At 60.0% G+C, this 26,524-nt stretch overlaps 3 protein-coding genes across 5 annotated transcripts; 2 read left to right on the top strand and 1 right to left on the bottom strand.

Moving 5' to 3' along the window:
* The first annotated feature begins 574 nt into the window (after nt 1-574).
* On the top strand, nt 575-1,472 carry ID1 (inhibitor of DNA binding 1, HLH protein). The gene is made up of 2 exons (XM_048962840.1): nt 575-1,063; nt 1,206-1,472. The coding sequence occupies exons 1-2, from the start codon at nt 590-592 to the stop codon at nt 1,245-1,247; spliced, it is 516 nt and encodes a 171-aa protein (XP_048818797.1). The 5' UTR covers nt 575-589; the 3' UTR covers nt 1,248-1,472.
* A 1,680-nt stretch (nt 1,473-3,152) lies between these two features.
* Nucleotides 3,153-8,009, top strand: LOC125701218 (bactericidal permeability-increasing protein-like). Its single transcript, XM_048962898.1, has 16 exons — nt 3,153-3,491; nt 4,482-4,661; nt 4,796-4,910; nt 5,057-5,185; nt 5,264-5,419; nt 5,501-5,564; nt 5,663-5,723; nt 5,811-5,902; nt 5,981-6,157; nt 6,248-6,307; nt 6,604-6,771; nt 6,912-6,979; nt 7,216-7,258; nt 7,378-7,441; nt 7,519-7,595; nt 7,670-8,009. The coding sequence occupies exons 1-16, from the start codon at nt 3,362-3,364 to the stop codon at nt 7,709-7,711; spliced, it is 1,626 nt and encodes a 541-aa protein (XP_048818855.1). The 5' UTR covers nt 3,153-3,361; the 3' UTR covers nt 7,712-8,009.
* Nucleotides 8,010-8,610: 601 nt separating this feature from the next.
* Nucleotides 8,611-26,430, bottom strand: BCL2L1 (BCL2 like 1). Of its 3 annotated transcripts, none has more exons than XM_048962842.1 (3): nt 26,229-26,430; nt 23,500-24,161; nt 8,611-10,290 (listed from the first exon to the last, which is right to left on the bottom strand). In XM_048962842.1, the coding sequence occupies exons 2-3, from the start codon at nt 24,049-24,051 to the stop codon at nt 10,153-10,155; spliced, it is 690 nt and encodes a 229-aa protein (XP_048818799.1). In that variant the 5' UTR covers nt 24,052-24,161; nt 26,229-26,430; the 3' UTR covers nt 8,611-10,152. The 3 variants fall into 3 exon arrangements, with proteins under 3 accessions (XP_048818799.1, XP_048818798.1, XP_048818800.1); XM_048962841.1 differs by lacking the exon at nt 26,229-26,430 and adding an exon at nt 24,366-24,499; XM_048962843.1 differs by lacking the exon at nt 26,229-26,430 and adding an exon at nt 24,392-24,463.
* Nucleotides 26,431-26,524: the final 94 nt, after the last annotated feature.

Raw genomic sequence — 26,524 nt, 5'->3', positions numbered from 1 at the left:
GGGGTGGCCGTGTTCCCGCGTTCCCGTGTCTCCTTAGGGGTGGCCGTGTCCCGTTCCCGGGTCGGGCTGCAGGTGCCCCCCCCCCCCCCGCCCCACTCCGCCCCCGTCGCCATGGGCACCGCCCGCGCGGCGCCGCGCTGACAGCGCGCGGAGTTTTATGAATGGGTGACGTCACGGCCCTGGCGTCTAACGGTCTGGGGAGGCGGGAGGAGGGGGGGGGGGGGCTACACGGGGCCCTGGGGGCTGCAGTGAGCGCGTGGGGTCGGCAGGGCTGGGAGAGGGAGAAGAGGGAGAAGAGGGAGAGAGGCTGCGGGAAGCGCGGGGCTGCGTGTCCTGGGGTGCAGAGGGTGCGCTGGGCTGAGTGGAACCGGGAATGCGAGGATCCCGGGAGGGTGCAGGGAGACACAGCGCCGGGAGCCCACGGGGTCACTGCCGATGGGATTACGGCAGGGCAGGGCGGGCGGTGCCTGCTTGTATCCCGCACCTCGAGAGCCACCCGCACCCGCTGGAACCCCCTTCGCATTTCTGAGCACCCCCCAACTCCATTCTCCAGGCTGCGGACCCTTTAAGGCGCTGCCCGTCGGGGCGCATGAATGGGGCTGGCGCGGCTGTCTCCGCCCCCTCTGCGCTGCTATTGGTCGTCGCTCGCCACGAGGCTCCGCCCCCCCGTCGGCGGCGCTCTATAATTGGCGCTGCGCAGCGCAGAGCTCCCACGGCCGCCCGCAGGGTCCCATCGCCGCCGCTCGACATGAAGGTCGCTGCTGCCGTTCCTTCGCCGCTGCCCGCCGGTCCCGGTGGGGCACTGAAAGCCATGCGGCCCGGAGAAGCCGCCCGCTGTGGGCCGGGCCCGGGAGCTGTAGCTGCTGAGCAGGCGGCCGCCGCGCTGCTGTATGACATGAAGGGCTGTTACTCGCGTCTTCGGGCGCTGGTGCCCACCTTGCCGCGGCACCGGAGGGTCTCTAAAGTGGAGCTCCTGCAGCATGTGATCGACTACATCTGGGACCTGCAGCTGGCGCTGCAGCCCGGCCCTCCTCGGCCCCCCGCTGCTGCTGAGCCTCCCGAGGTGAGTGCAGCCCTTCCGAATCCTTCCCGACCCCCGGGTCACGTTCCCATTCTCCCTGCGCTTCTCCCGGTCCTCCTCCGGTTGTGCCCCGTCCTGTTGCTCCAGCCCCGTTCACACTGACCGCCCGCTTCCCCTTCCGCAGGCTCCGTGCATGGCCGCTGCCGACCGCATACTGTGCCGCTGAGAGAGACCTCCACGGACCCGAACGGGGCCCCCCGCGCACGGACCGGACCGGCAGCTGTGGGTTGTGCCGAAGCACACGGAATGGACGCCCCTACGGAGCCGACGGCCGCGGCTCGTAACCTTCTCAGATTGCTGAGAGCATTCCCTGTATTGTATATTACAATGATGCTGGAGAATATTGTTCTACAATAGCTGGAGTTTTGTTATTAAACAAGCCCTGATTACCAGGCAAGCTTCTTCCTCGTGGTCGCACTGCATGGGGCTGCTGAGTGGTGGTGGTGGGGAGGGGGGGGGTCTGGGCACGGAGCATCAAAACACTAGGAGCCATTCTGCACTGGTGCGGGCTGTTTGCACGCGGTGTGGCAGCACTGGGGCTGGGCTATGGTGGTGGTGCTGGGGCGTCCCGGGGTGGGCTGGGGAAAGGGAACCTTGGGATGGAGCAGGGAGCACCTGGATTCCCAGATCCTGAGCTGGCCGTGGGTTTTCCTGTGCACCCCGCGGTGCCGGAGGCTCTGGGCTGGCTCCTTGCTTCCCTCTGGGGCGGCCACAGCTTCCTGGTGGGGGGTTTGGGGTGCAGGCTGCTGGCTGGAGCATTCTGCGATGCGCTGCTGGGACTGCAGATGTCACATCCCTGTCCCAGCACCGTACTTGTGGAGCCGGTGGCTTTGCCCTGAGACCATCATGTCCTGCTGCTTAATCTGCCCTGGGTTCTGGCGTGGTTTGAGGCTAAGATTTGAGCTGGAGGGAAAGAGGCTCCCACTTCTGTTCCTGCCGTGGGAAACAGCAGCAAGGCCTGGAGCTGCCCCCTGCAGGTGGGTGCCGGGCTCAGGGCTCCCAGCCCACCTGGGTCCCACACCTCGGGGCAGGGCTGAGCTGCAGCTGGGCCATTGTCGGGCAACTCCTGGGCCTGCCCTCACCCCGCTTCCCCCCAGGGATGCCCGTGGTTCTCCCATGACTCACATGCTGTCACCTGTGAGTCACTCCAGCAGCTGGGCAGGGGACACTGCGTGGGACAATTCCCCACGTGCTGCCTGGAGCTGCAGCAGCAGCTGTTGTGCCTGGGATGCTGTGGCGCTGCCCGTGCAGCTGCTGCTCACCCTGGGATCGTGGTCAGGGCATGAGCAACGTTCCTGGTGAAGGAAATTGCATTGGACACGGTTGTGCAACTACGGTGGCACTGGAGAGGCTTGGGTGCTCACGCTGGGTGTGGTGTATCCTGGAACAGCCTGCAGGGCTGGGGGACAACCCAGGCTCTGGGGGCTCCAGCTGCATCCCCCAGGCTGACTCCAAGTGTTCATACCCACGGTGCACTGATGTGCCCCTGATGAGGGGATGGCTGTGTGTCCCACTCTGGTTGGGATGGGGTGGGAATAGTGGGAATATGGGACCCACATCGCTCCTGCAGTCCCATCCCTGTGTGTGGCCAGTAGTGCCGCTGCACAGTGCTGCCTTCACAGCTGCGTGCGCACTTTTCCAGCACAACCAGTCCCTCCCAGCAGAGCGAGGGATGCAGGGAACTGGGATGTGGCCCAAACGAGCCCACCTGATGCCAGCAGCGGAGCATGTGGGAAGCGGGTCCCTGGGATTGCACTCACCCGTTGTCCCGCCTCTCTCCCAGCACCTCCCCGATCCCTTTCCAGCACTCTGCTCCCGCAGCTCTGGTTCCCTCTCCCGGTGTCCGCTCGCACTGCACGGCTGAACCCGGGGGGCGGCTGCCCTGGGGGGGGATTCAGCACTGCCTGATGGAGGGTCTGGCCGTGGTCTCTCCGTGTATCATCATGGGGAGCAGAGCTCTGCGTGTCGCCGCTCCCACTGTCCCAATCCTCTGCTCCCACCCTGCTCGGTGCCATCGCCACGTGGCATCCTCCTGGTTTGAGGCATAGGGACATGTTGTGGCAGGGACACAGGGCGGGCACCGCTGGGAAGAGACAGAGGGCAGGGATGAGGCCAGCAGGGCTGGGCTGAGTGCTGCCACGTGCCGCTGTGCCGGATGCATCCACGCCGGCATCTGTGGGAAAGCCCCAGGGAGGGCCTGGCCCCTGCGGGCACCCAACAGGTCCTGGGTGCTGCGGTGGGTGCCTGACTCATCCCGGAAGGGATTAGGGACACGGGGACATGGGTGATGTTCCGGTCCAACCAGCCCGTCCGCCCCGGGATGGACATTGGCGTCACAGGTCCCTGCTGCCCGCTGCCACTCACAAGGAAAGTGGACCCACCATGGGACCCGCTGCCCCTGTTGGCCACGGTGAGGATGGGCATGGGGCACCTGGGGTCGGAGGGGCAGGATGGCACCGAGCCGGGGTGCTGGGATGGTGCTGCTGGCTGGGTTGGCCTAGGGGGAAACGCAGCTATGGGTGCCCAGAGGAAGAGGGCAAGAGTTTTTAAGGTGCACTGTATGGGGCTGTGGTTTGCTCAGCAGCGGTTGGCCAGGGGTCTGTGTCCCATACAATGCCAGGGTGGGACCCCAGACCCAAGAAGTGTGCACTGCAGCCGGGCTGTGGGTGTGTGTCCACGTTCCTGGCCACTTGTTGTCTCTGGGCCAGCAGCATTCCCCCCATGCAGCCCCCTGCCCCATCCCCGCAGGGGATTTCCTTGGATGGGAGTGGGCTGTTCCCTGCCTGCAGTGGGTTCAGAGCTCAGCTCCTCACCGCCCGCCGGGGCTTTCAGCAGGACCACAGAGTTCTGCTCTCGCTCTGACTGGCCCTGCCTTCCCGTCACCCTGTGCCTGGGGCTGTCAGCCATGTCCTGGGGCTCCCTGACCCTGTATGACCCAGAACCCTCCCGAGGTGGGAACGGTTACACAAAGGCTGAACCCATCCCCAGGCCCACGTTGTCCCATCTTCCTGTTCCTCAGTTGTCCTTAGGCAGGGCGCGGAGGCCCTGCTGGGTCCCCACACATCCCTATGTGCTGTCCCCTCTCTCTGGGACACGAGGGCAGGGCTGTGGTGGTGTCTCCATCCCTGTGCAGCCCACAGCCAGAAGTGACGGCGTGTGGGACCCTCTCCTTCCTGCACTCCCAGGAGAGGCGCAAACGGGGAACAGCAGGGGAACTGGCTTCCCCTCTGACTCACGCGTTGGGCAAGGCCGGGCTTTTGGTGGCTGGAGCACCGCGGTGGCCCCGATGTGCGCACGGGAGCTGATGTCAGTCGATGTGCCCCGATATAAGGCCTGAGCTGGTGAGGATGCTGGGGGCTCCGCGTCGGCTGGGTGCCATCAGCCATGTGCTCTGCTCCAGCTCCAAGGCCCTGCAGATGTTCTGGTGCCAGTGGGAGTCTCCCAACCCGTGTCCACCTGCTGAGCGGTGCAACCCTGGGGATGTGGCTGTGCCTCCTGCTCCTGATGGCTGCTTGCGTGCCCACCTCCACCTCCAGCCCTGGTATCAAGGGCCGGGTGACCCGGAGTGCTCTGGAATATGGTAGGTGTCTGCACTTGCTTGGGCTGTGCTGATGGTGGTGGGGCCTTTAGGAACCACACGCAGATGCTGAGGATGGGTGTTGGAGGGACTCTGGGTGCCCCTGTGCCAGCCCTGAGCTCCCTGCTTTGCCCCAGGCCGGAGCTTTGGGCTGGATCTGCTCCGCTCGCTGCTGCAGAAGGAGCACAATGTGAACCTACAGGGCTCCTACCAGACCCCATTCCTGGGGAGACTCAACTACACCGTGCCTCAGTAAGAGCTGCCCACATGTGCTCGTCTCATCCCCATCCCTGTCCGCATCTCCATGTCCCTCCCCATCCCCATCTCCACATCCACCCCTCTCCCTTTTCCCCATCCCCGAGGCGCTGCTTTGAGCCCCAGCCACCCCTTGTGTGCAGGATCCACATCCACGAGCTGCAGATAAACGACTCCACCGTGGACTTTGCTGAGGATGTGGGTGTGCAGCTGACAGTGCAGCGTGCCCGGATCCAGCTCAGTGCCACCTGGCGAGCACAGCTGGGTGCTTGGTGAGTCCTCGCTGGGCCGGGATGTGAGGACAGGGACAGGGCCACCTCTGTCCTCGTGCTCAGCTGTGCCATCCCCAGGCGGGACAGCGGCTCACTGCGGCTGCGTATCAGGGACCTGGCGGTGGCTGTGCTGCTGGGGCTGGGTGCTGATGAGCAGGGCCAGCCTTCTATGTGGGCTGCTGGCTGTGATGCCCGCGGCACCGACCTGCGTCTGGAGTTCCACCAGGGACAGAGGTGACCGTCACTCCATTGCTCCTGCTGTGGCTCGGGGGTGGGTTGGGGAGGTGAGCTGAGCGCCTGCTCTGTGCCCCACAGCTGGCTGTACAACCTCCTGGTGCCGCTGCTCCAGAGAACCCTGAGGCAGCAGCTCAACAAGCAGGTGAGCTCGGCTGGTGACTCCAGCGCTGCCCCTGTGCCTTGGACTGGAGCTCAGGGACCCCTACCCTGAGCCTCCCTGACGCTCTGCTCTGCTTCCAGCTCTGTGTCGAGATCCAGAAGGGCATTGGCAGGCTGCAGGACAGCCTGAAGAACGTGCGAGGTGGGTGGGGAGAGGGGGCAGTGGGACTGGGGGCTGGTGGGACACGAGGGTCTGGCTCATTCCCTGTGTGTCCCCACCACCCTGCAGTGTCTGCTCAGCTCGACCCCTTTGCTGCCATTGACCTCTCGTTGCTGGGACAGCCAGCGATCACAAAGCAGCACGGGGACGTTGACCTCAAGGTAGAGCCATCGCACAGGGAACTGGGCTGGGCCTCACATTCATCAATCCAAACATCATCCCTGGGTCTGTCCTCGCAGGGAGAGTTCTTTGGGGTACGCGGGCGGTGGCAGAGCCCTTTCTCAGCACAGCCTGTGGAGCTGCCTGAGCTGCAGGAGCCCATGCTGCTGGTGGCTGTCACCGAGTTCGTCGCCAACACTGCAGCCTTTGTGTATTTCACAGCCGGAGCTCTGCGCAGGAACATCACTGCTGAGATGGTACGGGTGAGGGCAGAGCTGCTGCCCCCTGGGGTCCTGGCCGTGGTGCCCCTGTGCCCCCACAGCACCCCAACCTCTGTTGCCTTTCAGCTCCCACGGCGCTTCCCCCTGAAGCTGAACACAGAGAGCATGGGGAGCTTCGCCCCGCAGGTGGGCGTGGGGTGGGGGAGATGAGGCCATGGGGAGGCATGTGGGAGGGATGGGACGTTTGGGATGGAGTGCAGGCAGGCTGAGGCATAGGGTGGGATGTGGGAGAGATGGGATTCAGGATGAGATGCAGCTGGGACAGGACACAGCTGTGTTGTGCTGCAGGAAGATGAGACATAGGATGGGATGCAGCTGGGATGTGGGCAGGATGGGGTGTGTTGTCACTCCCTGGCTGTGGCGCTGCTGGGTGCTGGCAGTGCCATGGCAGCTCGGTGCCAGCCCTGCCCTTGCTCTGCCAGCTGCAGCAGCACTTCCCCAGCCGCCCTATGGAGCTGCACCTCTGGGCCCGCCGGCAGCCCCTGCTCTCCTGCCATCCCAACGCCCTGCATGGGGCTCTCTTCGGCTCTGCTGAGGCCTTCGTGGTGCTGCCCAATGCCACCCGAGTCCCTGCTTTTCTGCTGAACATTGTGAGTGCCAGGCTGCCACAGCACTGGGGCTGGGGGCTGTGTGTGCTGGGGCCGTGCTGGGTGACACGAGGTGATGCTGGGGCCATGCGGGATTGATGCTGGCGCTGCTCCGGTCTCTCTGACCTCTCCTCTTGTTGCAGGATGTCAATGTGACAGGGAAGCCAACCATTGCTGGGAACAGGCTGGGGGGCACAGTGGGGCTGAAGAGGTGAGTCCCCAGCCCTGTGCTGTGTCCAGGCTTCTTGAGCTGTCCCCACACTCCACCTCTGGCTATTCCCATCCCTGGGTCCGTGTCATCGGCTCCGACTCCATCCTGCTCCTGATTCTCACCTGTGCCCACTGCCCTGCTGCTCAAACTCTATCCCAGCCCTCAGCCCCTTCCTGCCCTATGGAGGGGACAGCCCTATCCCTGCACTTGATGCTGACTCCTCTCTCTCCTCTCAGCCTCAGCGTGGTGCAGGTGATGTCGTACGTGGGCCCACTGCAGGTGAGTGGTGGTGATGGGGCCACAAGTGGATGAGGAGAGGGTGGGGGGTGAGGACAACACCCTGCATGGGGCCAGGGGCTGAGGGAGATGTTCTGGCTGCGCTCACGGATGTCCTACAGGTGGAGAAGCTGGAGAACATGCTGAAGTTTGGGCTGTGGCTGTTTGGGGTGCCCTGGGCCAACAGTAAGTGCTGTGTCCCCTTCCTCCTGAACCCCCAACATCCCTGTGCCACTCCACTCACAGCTCTGCTATCCCTGCAGAGCGGCTCCGTCCCGGCATCCCGCTGCCCACCCCTCATGGCATCACCCTGCTGCACCCACGCCTGTCATTGCACAAGGTGGGTGCCACCCCTGTCCCCTCACCCCTGTCCCTGTGCCACCATGCCCTTCTCTTACCTGTCTCTCCACGCAGGGCTTCATGCTCATCGCCACAGACCTGCACTACAAGCCTTGAGACCTACATCTGCGTGAGAAGACGCTGGCACTGCACGCTGTATTGCATCCCCATCCCTCTCCCCATCCCATTGGCATCTCATGCCCTCACAGCCTCGGCTGAGCAGTGGGTCCTATACCCCATCGGCTGGGATTAAAGCTGGCAGTGTGGCTCAGCCTGGCTGTGTGTGCCTCGTCCCGCTGCCAGCCCCGCACGGAGCCGTCACCACCGCATTACCGCGTGGTGCTCCGAGGGGACGGCGGCACCCGCTCGTGCGGATGGGCCTTCGTGCCTCCCGGTGCCTTCGGCGCCCCCCCCCGGTCCCACTGAGTTGGGGGGTCCCGCAGCCCTCTCGTGTCGCGATGCCGTCAAGCAGCTCCCGGTTCGCCCACGTGAGGGAGCCCGTGCCCGTGGCTCCGGGAGCGCTCAGCCCCGGGCTTACAGCATCCATCCGCAGCGCCGCGCTCGGGGGCTCCGCAGAACCAAGGGAGGGGATAAAGGACGAGGTGGGGTCTCCGCGGCCGGGCCCCGCAGCAATCTGCCTCTCCGAGCCCTGCGTTCCCCTTCTTACGGCTTCAACAGCAACCCCCAGCCCAGCAGGGGTTACCAGGATGCCTCCAGCTACGCTCTGTTGTCCTCGCGTTGGGGGCACAGCACGAGGACGGACACAGGAGCCCGATCCCAGTGAGGAGAAGCAGAAGAGATGAGCATGGATTTGTGCCGGATGGGGAGCAGGCAGCACCGTGCCCCGGTTCTGTGTGTGCTCCAACCCTGCCCAGCACCCCCGGGCACAGCTGTAACCCCCACCCCAATGGGGACAGAACCCTCTGCCTCCCTGTTCTGCCCACCCTCCCTGCCCCTCCACAGGGCAGCCCTGCATGAAGCCCCGCAGTGTGACACTCAAAAAACACAGCACCAGCTCCAATCACAGAGTTTATTTGTGGGCTCACCTCCACCTGCAAACCAAAGCGTTCAGCGTTCGCCCCGCAGGGCCGGGGAGCGGGGCTTGGAGAACACCCCACTCACACCCCACTCCCTCGAGTGCTCCATCAGCAGCGGAGCCCGGCCCCAGCCCTCTGCAGAGCGTGGCACCACACATAAATACAGACGTACAGATAACAAAAATAGCATTAGAGTATTCACAAATGAATAAAAACTACTCGGATATGTACAGCAGAGCGCGGGCGCTATGTACACAGCCCAGCCCACCGGGACAGCCGGGGGGCCCTGGTGGTCTCCCAGGGATGAGGAGTTGCTCCTGAGGAAGCGGTGTGGTCACCTCTATCACTTCACACGTCCGTCACAGCCACACCACGGGACAGGGACCCCACTGCCTGCGCTTTGGGGACCAGCAGCAGCAGCTGGGAGAATGTGGCCACCAGCCCTCAGCTTCTGCCACTTGCTCAGCCCTTCTCCCACCTCTGGGGTTGGCTTCTACATTACATTGGTCCCATAGGCTCTCGCCTACCCCAGCCATTCCCCTGCTGTGGTCCCGGGGATGTACAAGAGCCTCATCCTGTGCTGTCTGCTGCCCGTGGGGTCCTGATCCCCTGGCTGTTTGACACCCATTCCGTGCTCCTGCATTTGCTGGGATGCTGTGGTCCCACAGGTGAGCCCCTTGTGCCACCCCCCCCCAACTCTGGCTGTGTGTCTGCAGGAAGGGGAAGTGCTCCTCAATTCCCCTGCCTCCATCCCGGCCCCAATGCAACAGCAAAGCGGGGTCCTGGCATGGGGTGTGTGGGGAGGGACAGACATGGGGCAGAGAGGAGGGCATGCAGTGCCACACAGCAACTCTGAGCAGAGGGAGGGGGATGAGGAAGAGGGGGTTAAGAGGAGGAGGTACAGCCCTGTGCCTGGTGTAGGTGCAGGGGACAGAGGCTCTGGGGCTGCCAGGCAAGTCTGGGGCTACTCACCATCAGCCTTCTCCCAGTGCCCTCTGCCTCACTGCAGTGCCAGGCGAGCAGGGGACAATCGAGAGATTTGACAGGGATGGCAAAGCTCAGCCCTGTCCCTGTGGTGGCCAGGCTGCTGCAGCAGGGCAGGGCTGGTAGCAGGAACCCTGCCGGAGGCTGGAGCCCAGATCCTTGCTCTGGCTGGGGAACTTTATATTAGTGACACATCTACACACACGCACGCACTCACACATGCAAAAATAAGTCTGTTTATTCTTTTCAAAGTGATCTAAAGGATCCTGCAGGGCTGGGACACCTTCTAGCCACTACTGGTGGGATCTGCCCAGCACTGGGAGCTGTTGGCTGAAGTGCTGCATCACTCTCAGCGCCTTTAAAACACAACGGAACAGTAAATGAGAGGGGCTACAATAAAAGGAGCTGGAGGCGCAAGGGAAGGAGCTCCGTGGAGCGGGGTGAGGGCCCCGTGGTGGTGGTGGTGCTCGGGAGCTGGGTGGTGGATGTGGCGGTGAAGGCGCAGCCGTCCTGGTGCCAGGGGACACAACCACGGGGTCACTTGCGGCTCAGCAGGGATCCCAGCAGAAGCACTCCGGCCACGGTCGCTCCGGTCAGGAGCCATTTGTTGAAGGTCTCCTGGCCCTTCCTCAGCTCGGCAGCAGCGTTATTCCCATACAGGTCCACAAAGCGCTCCTGTGGGCAGAAGAGAGCGGTGAGCAGGGAGAAGGAATGGGGCTGCAGTGCCAGCAGCGAGCAGCAGGGCGGTTGGGGCCCTGGAGAACAGCCTGCCCTCAATCTCAGAGCTCACAGGGCTCCCTCGCCTCTGCTGCCCACTCCTCAGCCACAGTGCAGGCTGTGATGATTCTGGGCTCTCCTACACAAAGCTGGAAAAGGCCGAGGCATCCCGGGAAACAGAGTCACAGAATGGTTGGTTGGAAGGAACCTTACAGCTCATCCAGTCCCCAACCCCTGCCATGGGTTGGTTGCCCCCCTCCACCCCCCAGCTCAGGCTGCCCAGGGCCCCATCCTCCAATGATGGGGCACCCGCAGCTTTCTGGGCAACAGTGCCAGGGCCTCATTGCCCTACTGACAGAAAGGCTGCCAGGCTCCCACAGGCAGGAAAGCACTGGTGGGGACCGAGCGGATGACAGACGCCGTGTGCTTCCTTGCTCTGAATTATGCACACAGGACAGGGGGGGAAGCACAGGACTGGCCATGAGAGAAGTCGATGCCAGGAAAGATTTTCAAGGAGAATACCACAAGGCTCTAAAATTAGCATCAAAGCATGATCACTGCAGGAGACAAACGGAGCCAGTGTCAGGCTGCACTCTGCCACTGAAGTCTGAGAAGCAGCAGCATGGCCGCAGCCCATGATCGCAATGCAAGCATCATTGTGTCCAGGGCCTCACGATCCCTCTGCTCCCCTGTCCTTTCTGGGTCACCTTGCAGCACTCTCTGCATTTTGCACTTGGGTTCTGCAAGTTGCTGCTGTAAAGCTGGACAAGAAGCCCTGCCTTCCCCCAGGCTGTGGGAGTGTGGCCAAGCACCAGCCCAGGAATGCAGCTGCTCCAGCCTGGCCCAGCCAAGCCGGCTCTCCAGCCCTGCATCCCCAGCCACAGCCAGAACTGGGCAGATGTCACCGTGCAGCAAAGTGCTGCTGCCCTGCACCATTGACCCTGCAAAACCAAGAGGAAGCAGAATGCCAAGGACCTGGATATCACCCTGCAAGACCAAGGATAAGTGCAGGGCCCTGTGGCAGCAGCAAGGCAGGCTGCAGGGAGCTTCACTGCACTGGTTTATCAGAGCTGAGCAGGAGCCCCAGGGCTACAGGCTGTGTACCTCTGGCCTTGGGACCTCCTGCAGCTCAGCCTCAGCCAGGGGCTGGCAGTGCTGTACCTTGAGCCATCTTCCCAGCGAGGCCTCTGCTCCCTGATAAGTGAATGCAGTTCCAGTAAGCAGCTGCTCTGGAAAAGCAGAGATAAGCCTGGCTGGCACTGTGCTGGTGTCACGCCTCGCCACAGTGTTCCAAGGCTGGGACAGCATTCCTGCCTGGTCTTTCACCTTGCCACACGTTTGCATTGCACAGCAAGCTGTTGCACATCAAGGTGCTGCACTACAATGCATGCAGCTTGTCTTGCTTCCCCTGTTTGGCCACACAGCCCTCCCACCCAGCAGCTGACAGCCACTGGTTCGTGTAGGTGCTGCCCAGAGCAGCTGCTCCCAGCTCTGCTCAGCAGTCTCAGTAGGAAGGCTGTGGAAACAGATAGAGATGGATGGGAGGAGAGCCTAAACCAACGGAGGGGATATTTTTAATTACAGCATAGGAAATCCTTCTGCTGATAGGTGGTGACAAGCAGAGGAGTGGTGACAGAATGTGGCAAGTAGAAGAACTGATGGGAACCAGTGGGCACAGGGAGCAGCACAGCAGACACAGCACTGACCAGAGCAGCCCCAATGCACCCCCGTGCTGTGGCCCCCAGCTCCATCCCCTGGGTCACGTCCCAGCTGCACACAAAGCACTCGATGCTGCAGCTGCACTCGGGTCAAAAGAAAGATGCTGTGCACATCAAGATATCTTCTCTAGAGAAAAAAGTCTCACTGCTCAGATATTCCTTAAGGCAGGTCCCACTGAGCCCAGCGCCAGGTGCTTCTGTCCCTGCTCCTCAGGGTCCTCCTGGGGCATGGAAAGAGATGTCCCCAGTGTACCCAGTGAGGCCACAGAGGTGCCAGGGGCCACGCAGATGGTAGCACCTCTGAGCCACAGCCTCCCACAAGGGTGAGAAAAAAGAGTCACAGGGAGAAGGCCCCAGGGCAGAGGGGGGACAGGACAGCATCCCATCCCTTGAGGCTCCCTTTTCTTTGGTATGTACCTCGCAGCTTGGGGAAAGGCAATTCCAAGAAGCATAGGCTTTGGAGAGCCTGTTTCTAAGAAAAGGAAGTGCTTGCTGAAGAAGAGATAAATGCATATGGTGAACTATCGGGTGCTACAGGAGAAGAGCGGGATAGGAGCTGAGTGTGGTGGGGGGGGGGACGGGACAGGACCCCCTTCCTTCCCCTGGGGTCACTGCAGCATGGATAAGGGGCCTGGGGATCCGTCCTGCCACAGAGCACAGCTGTGATCCCAGATGTGTGCCCCGGGAACAGCAATCCTGGAGCAAGGGCAGTGGCAAAAACAGACAGAAGCCTCATCTCTCCCAGCCTGGGGGGGTTGAAGGTTAGGGAAAAGCATCTTGCTGGGTTCCCACCCCCCCACACACCTCCTCCTGAAGTCCAGTGCTCCGATGGAGCATCAATTCTGACCATTCTGGCCTCGTGTTTGGACTTTGAGGCTTGTCCAGACACGTCCAGATAATCCTGGCCTCCCCCAGTCACCTTTATCTGAGAGGAAATATTTGGAATTCCTGAGTTGCTCAGAAGGAGGACTATGGTAGCAACAGCACGTCGGTGTCACAATCTCCGGCCCCAGCACAGGCCGTTCCATTGCCCCAACCCCGTCACATCCCTGTGACACAGAGGGGATGCTCTGGCCCAGGCAGTGAGGAAACAGCAGAGGTTTTACCTCGCTGAGGCAATCCTCAGTTTTGAAGCTCTCAGGAAGGACAGCCCTTTTTCTTGCTGCAGCTTCCTGCTGCATGCACCCCGTGCCGCCCCATGCAGAGCCTCTCCTGGGCCAGCAGCCAGAGGGCTCGGGACCTCATGAAGTGACTCAAACTGCCACCCACCCACCTCAAAATGCTGCCCCCAAGAAGGGTGCAGCAGCCCTTCAAACACAGACCAGCAGGCTGCAGCAAATGGAAAACATGAATGGGTTCCACTCCAAGTGCTCTCTGTCTTGGGTCTGACAGCACGTTAAGGAGATTCGAGCTTGAGCTGAGACAGCACTCAGGACAGGCCTGAAAATGGGGAAGAGCCCGAGTTTCAGACTCCTGCTGCTCCACACGCCAGGCCAGCTGCCTTCATTCAGCAGCACAGGATGAACAGCGGGGACGACAGTCACTGGATCCCATTCATGGCGAGCGAAACAGACCAGGTTCCTCTTTCAAGATAAGCTGCAACACTTTGGGAAAGAGGATTCAGTAACACTGAGCTGTGAAGGGAGGTGAAGGCAGCAGATGCCAGCAATTAATCCCCATCTGCTCCCCTGCAAGGAGGGGAAGGGGCAGCTGCACCTCGGGTACCCCAGGCTTCCTTTTGTGGCAGGCACTGAGGTGCTGAGAAGCAGCCAGGCCCAGGATCCTGCTCATAGTGAGCCAGGGCCACGTGGTGCAGCTTTGACACGGGGACCCTGGCAGCAGGCAGAAGGCTTCCCCATGCCCTGAACACCGACGGGGTCCCACTGCCACCAGGGCTGTGCTTTGTGTGCACGGAGCAGAGCAGAGCCTGGCTGCTAGCACCAGCTGCACGTCACAGCCCCCACCTGCGCTCCATCCCACAAGCACGCACCTATTGAGGCTGCCCCACACAAAAGGCTTTCCCAGCCCAGAACCTTATTGTGCTTGATGAAAAATGAGCTGGCTCTCTCTGAAACCTCCTGCGGGATGAGCCCACACCGCTCCCAGACAGATTGAAAGCGGTGCAGCGAGGTTAAGTGCTCTGCTTGGGGTTGTGCATGAGCCAGCAGCGTGACCCACAGCATCTGACTCCCGATCCACACATCCTCATCACGAGGCAATGTTTCACTTGAAAACAAGGCGCTCTGTTTCTGTTGTACCTTAGCTGTAAGTACAGCTGTGTCACTGCTAAGAGGTTACGGCCAGGAGCGGAGTCATCTGGGCAAACAGACATTCGTTAATGAGATGCTGGGAACAGTTTTGTGCTCAGAAAGGAGACAGGCGTGCAGAAAGAAAGGCAGCAGCTCAGTGCAGAGCAGAACAAAGCCTCGCGTCGGCAGCAACCTGTTCCCAGAGCCCCTGTGGGCTGCCAGCTCACCGCATGGGACTGGCATGTGCAAACCTGTAGGTGAAGCACGGGGGGGGGGGGGGGGAAGGCTGCTGAGGTCGTTCAGAAAAATGGAAAACATGAGTATTCCCAAAGGCTGCCAGTGGGATCCTGTAAACACAGCTCAGCGGGTCCCCGTACGGCGGGTGCAGCAGGTCCCTGAATGTGCCAGAGCCATCTGGAGGTCCCCAATGCCCCACTATCCAAGAAGGTTCAACCCCAGGCTCACAGCAAGCAGGGATGCCCCCGTCCCACCCCATCTTCAGCCCAGGCCGCAAAGGAGGGCAGCGGTGTCACCCCACGGAGCACAGCCTGAGCCCCCGACCGGAGCGCATCGTGCCAAGATCTGCCATCCAGGCGCCGCTCTGAGCTTCTCCAGCCCTTCAGCTTCGGGCTGGGGATGGGACGCGGGTTGGGGAAGGGCCGTGGGGACGGACACAGCGCAGCTGCACGCCCCAGGGACGAGGCTGTGTTATGCAAATGCCGACCTCCAGGGAAGCAGCTGCCGATTTCCATGACAATGGCCGGGAATGCCGCCCGCCCGCTCGGGGCGCAGAGCTGCGGGGCTGTGCGTGAGGATGGACCCGCAGCTCCGCAGGGCGACGAGCTGAGCCCCGCACCGAGCCCTGCCCCGCCGAACCTGCAGGGCTTCAGCTCACGCCGGGGTTGGAGCCAGCTCTTCCCTAAGCAGAAACAAACCCTCAGCAGCACATTCCAGCCCTAATCCTCGCCGCGGCAGCCTCCTGTCAAACTGGTTTCATCACCAGCTCCAGGGAACCTGCAATAACCCCACACCATTCAGCACAATTTTAGCGTTTTCCAAATACATGAAAGGGGCTCGGAAGACAGCTGTAACCCCTTTCCCTGCCCCAGAGACTGCTGCACGCAGCAAGAGATGCAGGGGAGGGAATTGTGCTCTCCCGTTTCAGAAATCTGCTGAAACATTAATGTGTATTAAAGCAGGAGACGGTGCGAGTGACTAATCTACTTGCATCCATCTTTCATCAGAGCTTCTCCCAGAACTCACCGGGCTGAGGGCTCCCAGGGGTGCGGGAGCCCAGGCCAGCAGCAGGCTCAGGGCACGGGGAGCCACCAGCCCAGGCACAAAGGCACAGCCAAGAGCACGTGGGCTGAGCCGGATCCACTCAAGAGATTAGCACCTGCTGGGAATGGGATTGTTTTCCGAAGAGCATTAGGCCGAATAGTCCAAGGAAAGACGGTCTCTCTCTGATGCTTCTCCCCAGCAGACAGATGGTGTCTGAACCCCGGCAGGCACAGCAGCCTGCCCGCCTTTTGTGCGAGGGGCACGCTCCGGGGGCAGGGGATGCTCCTGCTTTAATTCCACGGCGATTCCTTGGATCGAGCCTGGCACACAAGGAGAGCACCTCCGTGCTCCAGCAGCGCCCAGGGAACAAAGCTCTGTTTTCACCTTATCGCTGCTTCTCCCCAACGGCACCCTGTGCCAACGATGCTTTGTGCTCACGTGTGCCCAGGTGCAGAGCCACGCTCCCCTCACCCTGGGCTGTGGTGTGATCCTCACAGCTCTCCCCAGCAACTGACCTCGCCACAAGCCCTACCCCCAGCCAGAGGCCCTGCTGAGTGGTGCTGGCTGCACTCCTCACAGTGCCTGCTCCCCGGCTGTCCTACCTGGAGTCACCCATCCCCAGCATCCCAGCAGCACACCCTGCTTCCCTCCGCATCCCGAGCGCCTCACAAGGCTGCAGCATTCTTTACATGGCACTTGAATGAAAAAGGGGAAAGGGTGGAGGGGCAGGAAGAGGAGGAAGATGTGCTCATTCTGTTTTCGCTTCCTGTTAGTCCACATGAAATCTCAAATAATTCTGCCTGTGGAGCCACTTATAGCAAAATCCTCACCGACTCGAGAGGAAGAAGCAGAGGACAGAGCTGATACAGCAAACGTATGAGAACAGTGCAGCAGGAGAAGAGGACTTTATGTTTTGCTCTGGGCTCCTCCATATGTGCTGTTGCATGAAATAATCACTGGCTGGTGCACTGGAAGCTTCTAAATGAGGTCAGTTGCTCTAATAAAAGACATTAGCTCTCTGACAAGTGTAATACGCTCCTGAGCCACAGTGTTCCAGGATGGAAGCACTTACAGCACCACTGCGGTCGTCCATTCACAGGTAGCAACCCCTCATTTTCTCAGCACATAAGCCTTATGTCACCCAGAACTGCCTGGGGCCACACACACACCCTGCCTGCACATCCCAGCCCAGGCCACGAGCTTTGTGCACAGCAGTGCCACGTCCTGCCACCCACCATTCCTCTTGCACAACGCTCGTGAGGTCCCCGACCTTCTGCAGCCTAAGTCATAATAAAAGCACAGCAACGTGCAGATGGGACCAACAGCTGCCCTGCTCTGCTGGAGCACGGCATTAGCTGCTCACAGACACAGCCAGCTACACGATAGCCTCTTCTCTTGGCTTTCCAAAGAGCCCTTCATCCTGCAGCAGGGAGGAAAGCTCTGTTCTCCTTGGAGCAGCAACCACCGCACTGACAGCAGCTCCAGCAGCCACCTCTGCTCAGGCACGCAGTCCAGCTGCAGGACAGGACCGGGTACAGGCAGCATGCACTGTGTCACTGGGTGGCCCTGCAGGACCACTCAGCAGCTCTTGCCTCTCTTCTGGTGCAAGCTCCTGCTCTGAGCCCTGCATGCTGCCAAGCAGCTGCATTTTGGAGTGTTTGATGGTAGCTGTGAGAGCCCCAGGCTGGCAGCAGCTCCAGCAGCATGAAGCCAGCGGGGCAGCCCTACTCCCAGCCCAGCTCAGGCAGCCCTGTGCCCATAGGTGAGCCTGGCCTGTATGCCCTGGGCTCCTGACCCCAAGGGTGACGGCCCTGAGCCAATGCCAGCAGCCAGCTGCTAATTGGATCTACTTAAATCAAGAGCTATGTCTGCAGACACAGCTGAAATGCAAGCTTGAGCAGGAAGGAGGATAACGCAATAAATTCAAGCAGCTCTCCCCAGGGGAATCACAGACCCCTGAACGTTCCCCTTGCTTGAACACATCTCACTGCCCTTCCTCGTACACTTAACGGCTATCAAGACAGAGCCAGAGCAACCACTGCTGCCGAGCCGGTAGCAGATCCCACACCGTGCTCCCCCAGCTTCCATTGGCAGAGGGGGCAGAGCAGGACAGCGCAGCGCTCCCGCAGTCCCGCAGGAACCGCTCTGGTTAATGCTCTGAATCGCGGCCGCTCCTCCCTCCCTCGCTACCCCGGAGGCACACAGCCGTGCTGAGTGCACTGGGTTTCCCATTAAAGAGATCCTGAGAGACAGCACTGGGCTGGTACACGTGCGCACGTGTCCGAGGGAAGGCAGGGGCGGAGGAGGGATGCTGGCTGCACGGAGCTGCAGCAGGCGTTCCCTCCTGGAGGCAGTCTTTCCCAGCACTGCTCAGCCCTTGGATTTTTTATTTTATTTTTAATTTTCTCTAACTAAATTAAACGTGAAGATAAAATAAGCAAAATACCTAAAAATAAGGAAAAAAAAAACACAAACAACAAAAACAACCCAAAACAACCCTAAAAGGAACGTGTTGACAGCACAAGTAGGTCACAGCTCCCTGGTGTGCAAGCTGCGGCTCAGCCCCCCCCCGGGTTCACAACTGACATCTCTCTTCAAACACTGCCTCCCGAAACCCACACCTGCTCCCCGGTAACCCCAGCTGGGGCCATCTGCTAACGGCTTGGCCCCCGCCGGCCCCCACGACCTCCCTGTGCTGCAGTGCATGCTGTGTCCCACCTGGAGGCTGCCGACAACCCCCAAGCCCCAGCCGAGCCCCCACGCACAGCCACCAGCCAAGGCCATGCAGGGGAAGCTCTCAGGGTCCTCTAATGAAACCCTGGGTGTCCCCAGGACATCCTGACACACAACTTCAGAGATCTCACAGCAGTGATCACTTCTCTGCACGCCCTCCCAGGTGGAGACAGGGAGGAGGGACCGGCCTTCCCTGTCCAAGGGCAGAGCAGCCAGCCAAGGAGTGCCCTGGCACAGAGGAACACTGCTTCCCTTTCATGCCTCTTATCACCCTTCATCTTTACTCAGTCGGAACAATAGTGGTTGAGGGCAACATCCCTCTCAGAAGGGCAGGAACGTGGCTGCTTTCCTGCCACTCCGAGCCAGCAGCCACCCTGAATTGAATGTACTTTCACCCTGAATCATCCAGGAAGAAAGGCAGCACCTCCAAGACAGCCCCTTCTGGGATCACCAGAGGGGAAGGGCAGCCTCTCCCACCCCTTTTCGCATTGCCATGTCAGAAACCACCATCAATCCCCTTGGCTCTCAGTTCAGCGGCTCAGCTGCACTTGTACAACTGATACCCAGCCCTCCCCTTCCCTCTGGGAATGCTCTGGCTTCACTCTTAGTGGGGAAATAGCTGCTGGATGAATACTCTTTGTGCTGTCAGGAAGGGGCTATGCTTGTAGCCTGCAGCAGGTAGGTAGAAATGAAAGAAGCTTGAGCAGAGGCCTTGGAGCATGGCACCATGCTAATGCCTGGTGTGGGCTGTATGAGTGCTGCAGGAGGTGGACAACACACACAGGAACACCAAGCTGCTCCCAGCTGAGCACTCCGGACACATTCAGAATGCTGCAGAGCACGCTGCTCCTTCCCAGCCCTCCTGGCTGGGATGTGGTGCCCCACAGCAGCTACCATGGGCTGTGCTGAGGGAAGGACCCGGCTCCCTTCTACACAAGGGCGGGATGATCAAGATGACCAGCATTATCCAGAGCAGCTGTGAACACAGAGCAGTAAGGAACAGTTTGTTAATAATTTCACAGGTGCTTTTTAAAAGCCACGGCTCTTTGGATTAAAGCATCTCAGAGGGCTTTACGAGTGTGAGTTCCCACAGGCTCCCCTGGGAGGGGAGGAAATGCTATCCCCTTGTGCTGCAGCGCTCGGGGTTAAGCGGCTGCCCTGAGTCACAGCCAGCGCCAGCCCCAGAGATGGCAGCTCTGCCTTGCAGGCGCCTGCTGTAATCACAGATCTAAGGAACGTAATCAAACTGCACCACACGCCCAGGGGCAGAAGGAAAACAGGCCGGGGCCCCAGAGAAGGAGAGCAAAAGGGGTGAAAAGCAGAGCTCTGGAAGCACGTTTTTGCATCTTTCACGGTCTAGCGGCAGGAATGCTGCTGTGGCCGGGCAGGAAGCGGCAGTGGAAGTCATTCCAATGGCATTTCCTGGAGAGCACTGCAGAAAAGACTCCCGGTTCCCAGCCAGCTGGAGGAGCTGCCAGTGCTGCAGAGCCCAGAGCTCCAGCTCTTGCCACTTGGAGTGCTCTGCCATCCTGCCTCAGCAGCACCTGGTACTGGTGAGGGATAGCAGGGATTCGGCTGGGGACAGCGCTTCTTCACCCCAAGCAGGTGACAGTGGGATCATCATCTCAGCTGCAAGGGGTCCAGAGCATAGAACAATCACTGAAGGCAAAGCAGAGAGTATCCTCGCTTATTGCCTGGTCACATCCCACAGCAAACTCTGCCAACACATAAAGCTGAGCTGAGAGATCAGACAAGATCAACAGTGCTTGGGTGTCCCAAAACCTTGTGTACTACCAGAGTCATTCATTCATCAAAACAGCAGAGCTTTGGAAAGCAGTGCTCTCCCAGGGGTGGCTGCATTCCCCACAGGGCACAGTGTGCAGCTGGGCCACTCTATACATGCATTGCACACCTCATGCTGCTCCCCTGCATATCTCAGGGTACAGCAGCAGCAGAAAGGGGCAGCCAGCATCACTGGTACAGGGGGAAAACGTGTGCAGTTTATCCAGACAAGCAGCACAAGGCCAAAAAGCATTTCTGAAGAGCTGAATGGGAGTCTAGCTCTTAACCTGAGATCATTGAGAAGGTTGGAGCAAGAGCACAGGATGAAATCCCAGCTGCAATCTGTCATATGACGCACTCTGAGTCATTTCCTACCATTCAAGAAAAAAAACCTGAGAAAATAGAAAATGAGTTCGCTACACTGACATCTTCTAAGGGTTTTCCCCAAAGAGAACCACAAGCTTCCAGTCCATTGCAGAGCAGTACAACGTGTCTGCCTCAGCACATGGAGCCCTGATGGCCACAGAGCACTGATAGTATGGGACACACAGGGAATTGTCCACTCCAGACCAGCCTGGACTGTCAGGATTCAGAAGTTACAGACTGATAACAGAGACCCTGCACACTTTCAGCCCTGGCCTCCACCACATATCCTGTTCTTGTCTCTGTGCACAGAGCTACCCCCATGCCCTCCACGGCACTGGCTGCAGGCCCTAGTCTGCACATTTAACTTCAAAGGAAACACAGTCACCCAACACTGTCACTGCTCAGCTCCCTCCCTCTTAACACATCAGGCATGGCCAATGCACCTCTGCATGTCAGGCACTTTTTCATTCACCTTGCGTTTCCTCCTCTCATGTCTGACCTCTCACCAGACTTCTCCACACCCCATTGATGCTGCAGATCACCACTGGCCTCACTGTTTAAAGTTCACAGCCAGGGGGATTCAGTCCTGCTCAAAGCATCTACTTCCAGAACACACGCTGGTTGGTTTTGATGAGTCACAGAGGCAGCAGCTCTCTTCAGCCCAGGGCTGGCTATCAAAATCCCCTGAAGTTCTGCTTGTGTGTTTGTTTTCCTAGTAGCAGATTGTGGAGTGATGGAGAAGCCAAGGCAGGGCCAGTAAACATGACAAAATATACCCACGTTGATATTACACAGCAAGATTTATCGTTACTTCCCCTTCAAAAAATGGTTTATCTGGAAAGCTGTTATAGTCCAGCACTCGGCAGCCTGAGCACTCCTCTCTGAAGGCAAACCGTCACTCCCTCCACCATCCTCTGCTCTCCTTTGTTCAGCTGATCCCCCACCTTGGGACTCACCCACTGCACCCCCTGGGAAAGCTGGGAGCAGTCCTGCACCAAACAGGGCAGCAGGAGAGGGGCTGCTCTGCCCCAGGCAGTTTGCTCCCTGTAGCAGGAGTCACATTAAGGCCTAGGGAGCATCCCATGGATGCAGCATATCGCAGGCACTCAGCAGCCTACACAGCATCTGATGAAGAAAGGCTGAGGGAGCTGGGGGTGCTCAGCCTGGAGAAGGCTCCGGGGAGATCTCAATGTGGCTTTTCAGTACTTGAGGGGAGCTTATAAGCCTGCTTTTTGGAGGCTGCTGGGTTGGATTCCCTTGCTACGGCCCCCATGCAGCACCCAGCTCTGTTTCACACACAGCAGCAAGGTCGGGAACCCCAGTCAAGGTTGGGAGGAGAGAGAGCAAGGCTGCTCCTCTGGGAGAGGAGCAGGCTAACAGAGATCTTCAAAGGCAGAGTGGGTGGGTGGGTCAGATAGGGCAGTCCTGGCCCTTCTGCAATCTATTTGAACAAATATTTGCTACAAACAATGAATTTAGAGACAGACACACAAAAAAATTGAAGAGTCTTAACTGTGATAGTTGATTGGGGGTGGGGAAGAGAGGGAGGAGGTATTTCATTCCCTACAAGCAGAGACCAGTGATTTTCCACCAGTGATTTAATCTAAATCCCCCAGAGAGTTCATTTACAAAAAATCAGATTGCATTATCGCCTAGGTCTCCAGGATACAACCCAATCCGTCACTAACAGCAACAGCCACACTAGCTTGGAAACCTCAATTTGATCACTCAATTCCAAGACTAATCTGTGGCTTTAAAAGCCAAAGGCAGGGGGGGGGGGGGGGAAGGAACTCAGCATTTGGCCAGCGTTATCTGCGCGATGAGAGAGCTAATGGGCTAGACAAAGCCAGCCAAAATAGCCAGCAGATCCCAGGTTATTAATCGAAACCAAGCTTCAGAGCAGCCCCACCCAGGCAGTGCCCCAGGGCGGCCACATTCCAGGGATTCCTGCACGCTGGGTGCACCGCTCCCTCCCTGGGTGCACCTACTCCCCATGGTCCTGGTGCTGCTGAAGGGCCCCTGTGTGTCCCAGCTGCCAGGAGGGTGTAGAGCTGGCCTTGAGGATCCTGCCCTGCGGCCGGCTGCTGGGAGCTGGGGATGAATAAGGCTAAAAGGCCACAGCACGCATGCAAAGGAGGCAGTACCCCACTGTTTAGATGCTAACGATTGATAGCACAAACTCCTTCCAGTGGGCACCAGTAAAGGTTACATCAGCAGGGAATCACTAAGATGCAGAAGTAGAAGCAAAGAGAAAACTCAAACATCTGCAGGCTATATACCTCCTGCTGGCAATCCCATGCCGTCCCGCACAGACAGACCAAGCATTTCAAGAATGCTTCCTGAAGAAATGCTTATTCATGTTAATACCTAACCACTGAAAGCACTCAGTGTGCTGCTCAGGGCGGCTGGGAATACAGCTCCAAGCCAAGCAAGGAGCAGCTGAAGACACAGCAGCTCCCTGGCACAGAGCTGCTCCGTACCGTGCTGTGAGGGGCTGCTCCCAGCTGCCCACCCACAGAGAGCTGCTGCAGGATTCACTCCACTGCGATGGCAGCGGCAGACATCGTCCCATCTCCAGAATGAAGAAGTAGCTGTTACCCCACCAGATCACAGGGCCGGGCTGGAACACTGCTGAGCACATAGAGGAGGAAGCTCCACTCCCTGCTGTTAAATGACACGAGGAACATGCCCAAGAGCAAGGGCTCCCATTTGAAGAACAAGCTTGGATGACATTACATTTCCACAGGCTCTTGGAAAATGGGTCTCTTATGTAACAGCCAGGGAGAAGGAGGAGAAAAAGGGATGCAGGAGGACAAATCAGAACGTTAACTCTTTGTTTCCACCATCAGTGGACTGACCCTCTTGCAGCAGAGCATTAAGAACGCAGAGGGAAGGGCCACGTACCAATTTACTGCCCTCCCTGCAAGGTCTAGACCGAGCACAGGCACAATCACTGCAGGCAGCTTGATCTGGCCAGCACCGCTGCTGGCCTTGAGCTAGGATGCAGGGAGTCATCCCTATGGGAGAGCAGTTCTTACCCAGCCGCCATTCTCCTGGATCCAGGGATCTAGATGGTCGGTCAAGTACGTGGTCATCCAAGACACAATGCGTCCCACCAGTACCCGCATCTCCTTGTCCACGCTCTCCACGCACAAAGCCCCTCCGAAGGAGAAGAAAGCCACGATGCGCCCCCAGTTCACACCATCATGGAAGAGTTCATTCACTACCTGCTCGAAGCTCTGGTACGCTGTGCCAGGGGTGATGTGGAGCTGGGAGGTGAGGTCGCTGAAAGCCCTCCGGTACCTCAGCTCAAACTCATCCCCTGCATCTCTCAGCGCCTGCCTCACGTCAGATGCTCGAACAATTTCATGAACTTCCAGGCTGCTCCTGTGCACGGTGGCTCCATTCACTACGTGGCCGGCAGGCGGGTGCCAGGATGGGCTTCCATTGAGGACGCTGTCCATCTCTGCCTCTGCTGCAGTGTCAGTCCTGTTCTCATCCTCTTCCTCCAGCTCGCTCCAGCAGTGCCCCTTCTGCGAGAGCTTGTAGGAAACAAAGTCAATCACTAACTCCCGGTTACTGCTGGACATTTTCACACCTGAGACGCCCTCAATGAGTCCATGGTCCAGTGCACGAGCAGATGAGCACACTCAGCAGCTCCTGGCTCCGCGCTCCCTCGCGACCGGTGAACACATCCGACCTTTGCACAGACAGACAGAGAGGAAAAGAGAGGCAAGGAAACGGTTAATACGACAGCTTGCTGCGCCGTGCACATCAATAGCTTAACGTTACACTGAGCTCATCATCCAGCTTCGCTGGGAACCGACGCCGCACACAGAACAGTGACCCACTCCCCCCCCCGCCATGGGGTCAATCCCAGCCCTCCCGCAGCCCCGGGGCTCACCGGGCGCAGGCAGAGCCGGGGCTCACCGGGCGGAGGCTGAGAGCTGCGGGTGCTGCGGGCGGCCCGGCCCCGCTCCGCTCCGTCAGTCCCGGAGAGCCGCGGAGGCGGAGGCAGCACCGCCCCCACCCGGCCCCTCCCGTTAAAGGGCCCGGCCGCGCCCCCCGCCGGCATTGCCCAACGGGACCGCCGGTGTCCGAGCCGGGGCTGCAGCGCACCGCTTCCCGTTCCCATCCCCGGGGGCTCGCCCCGGCCCCGTGCCCCTCGAAACGGCCCCCAGCGAGGGGAAATGGGAGGGAGAAAGGCTCCAAGTGTCCTTTAAAAGCAGCAGGTAAGAGGTGCGGGGGTGTCCTTTGGAGGTTTGTCCACGTGGCTGCAGTGGGAGAAAGGATGCACGGGGCTCAGCACTGAGGTACCAGGGTAGAAAGTACCGTGAGAAGCATACATAGGAATAAGGTAGGAACAGAAACAACCCCAGGAAAAGTCTTCTAAAGACTTCCAGCAATTACGCACAGGTGAAACCACCGCTGCTGTGAAAATAAAGGGTGTTTGTAACGTTATTTAAACCGCCTGAGGTCTCTACGCTCAGTTGCTCTGTTTCCTCTGCACAGACTCTGCTGCCCCTCCTCCCCACAAGGCATCTCTGTCCCTACATGCACCCCAGCACCCTCCATGCAATGCATTCCTTGCCAGCCTGCATCCCCCCCTCAGCCCACCCTGGGGTCTGTGAGGAAAGCTTGGAGGGGCTGCTCCTCCCTAAGACCCATAGCAGTGGGCAGGCAGGGCTGCAGAAAGCACAGTCACTGTTCTGTTCCCGCCCACCCGTGAAAAACTGCGGAGAGAAAGCTCTGGGCTGGGAAATCTCAGCTCGCTCCGGCTTCTGGCGGAGAGAGTTGGATTAAAGTAATTTGACGCTGAGAGAAGGCAACTCCCCGGCCCTCCCACGGTGCTCCCACCCCACTCCACCCCTCCTGCCCTCCCTGCCTGCCTGCTGCTCAGTGCCAAGGCTCCGTGCTCCCACGGTACCCCCAGCCCTGCCAGCCCCAGCAGTTTGGGAGGTCCCACGGTTGCAGAGAGCTTCTAGCAGAACCGAGATTTAAGCTTTCTTCTCCAAAAGGCAGATAATGAAGCGTATGATTTATGAAGAAAGCAAGGGCCGCTCCTCTGCTCACAGTGACGGTGTGTTAAGTGCTCAATAATTTATGTGCTGTACAATGGTGTTCCTCCGTAACCTTCTTTTCGTGCCAAAGCCTGTCAGTGAGTCAGATCAGTGCAGGACTGGGTCACAGGTAGGGCAAGGGCTGCAGGGCAGTGCACAAAGCACCGCTGTGCTGGTTTGTGGGCTCTGAGCCGTGACATCCCCAGGGACAGCAGTGCTACAGGCCCGCAGCTCGGCCCCGATAGACGGGAACAAAAGGTGCCGCAGCCCAGACGGGGCCGGGCTGAGAGCCGCGGGGTTCGTCGGAATGGAGACCCTGGGGTACCGCAGCCCCGCGGTCATAGGGCTCCCACCCGTCCTAAGGGGAGGCCTCGGCGCACAGCCTGTCCACAGCCGGGCTTTCTCAGGGAAGCGGCTCCGGTACCCACGAGGAAAGGCGTCGACCCCAGGAGGGCTGCGGGAGGGGCGGCCCGACCCCCAGCGCCGCCTCGGCCCCTCGCGGCCGCCGTACAGACGCACAGAGGGGCGGGGCCGCCCGCACGGGGCCCGCGCACGAGGGCCGCCACAGGGCACGCGCCCACGCGGCCCGCCCCTCGCCGTCAGCCAATCATTCGCTGCGAGAGCTCTGCGAGGGCGGGGCCGACGAGCGGCCTCTCTCATTGGCGGAACCGCGCGTCGCTCACGGCCTGCCCCGCTCCGCCCCTCACCTCAGCGGTCGGTGGAGGGTCCGGGCCCTTACAGATCCCGCTCCGCGGGCCCAACCGGCAACGACGCACGGGGTGGCCGGGAGCCCCGCCGGGTCTCGGCCCGCTCAGCAGTCCCTGGTCTCCTGCCGCATCACCACCAAACGGCCACCGCGCTCCTGGGCCGAGCCGGGGGGGGCGGGAGAACGGGAGGGGGCAGCGCGCATGCGTGCAACGCCGCGAGGCTGAGTGAAGAGCGGTGCGCATGCGCGAAAACCTCGGGGCGAGAGAGCGTTGGGCAACCGTGCCAGTGCGCAAGC

This window comes from Lagopus muta, chromosome 16 (assembly GCF_023343835.1).
Source record: "Lagopus muta isolate bLagMut1 chromosome 16, bLagMut1 primary, whole genome shotgun sequence".
NCBI lineage: Eukaryota > Metazoa > Chordata > Aves > Galliformes > Phasianidae > Lagopus > Lagopus muta.
Note: the sequence above shows the minus strand (reverse complement) of the source record. Positions and strands in the feature narration are given on the sequence as shown.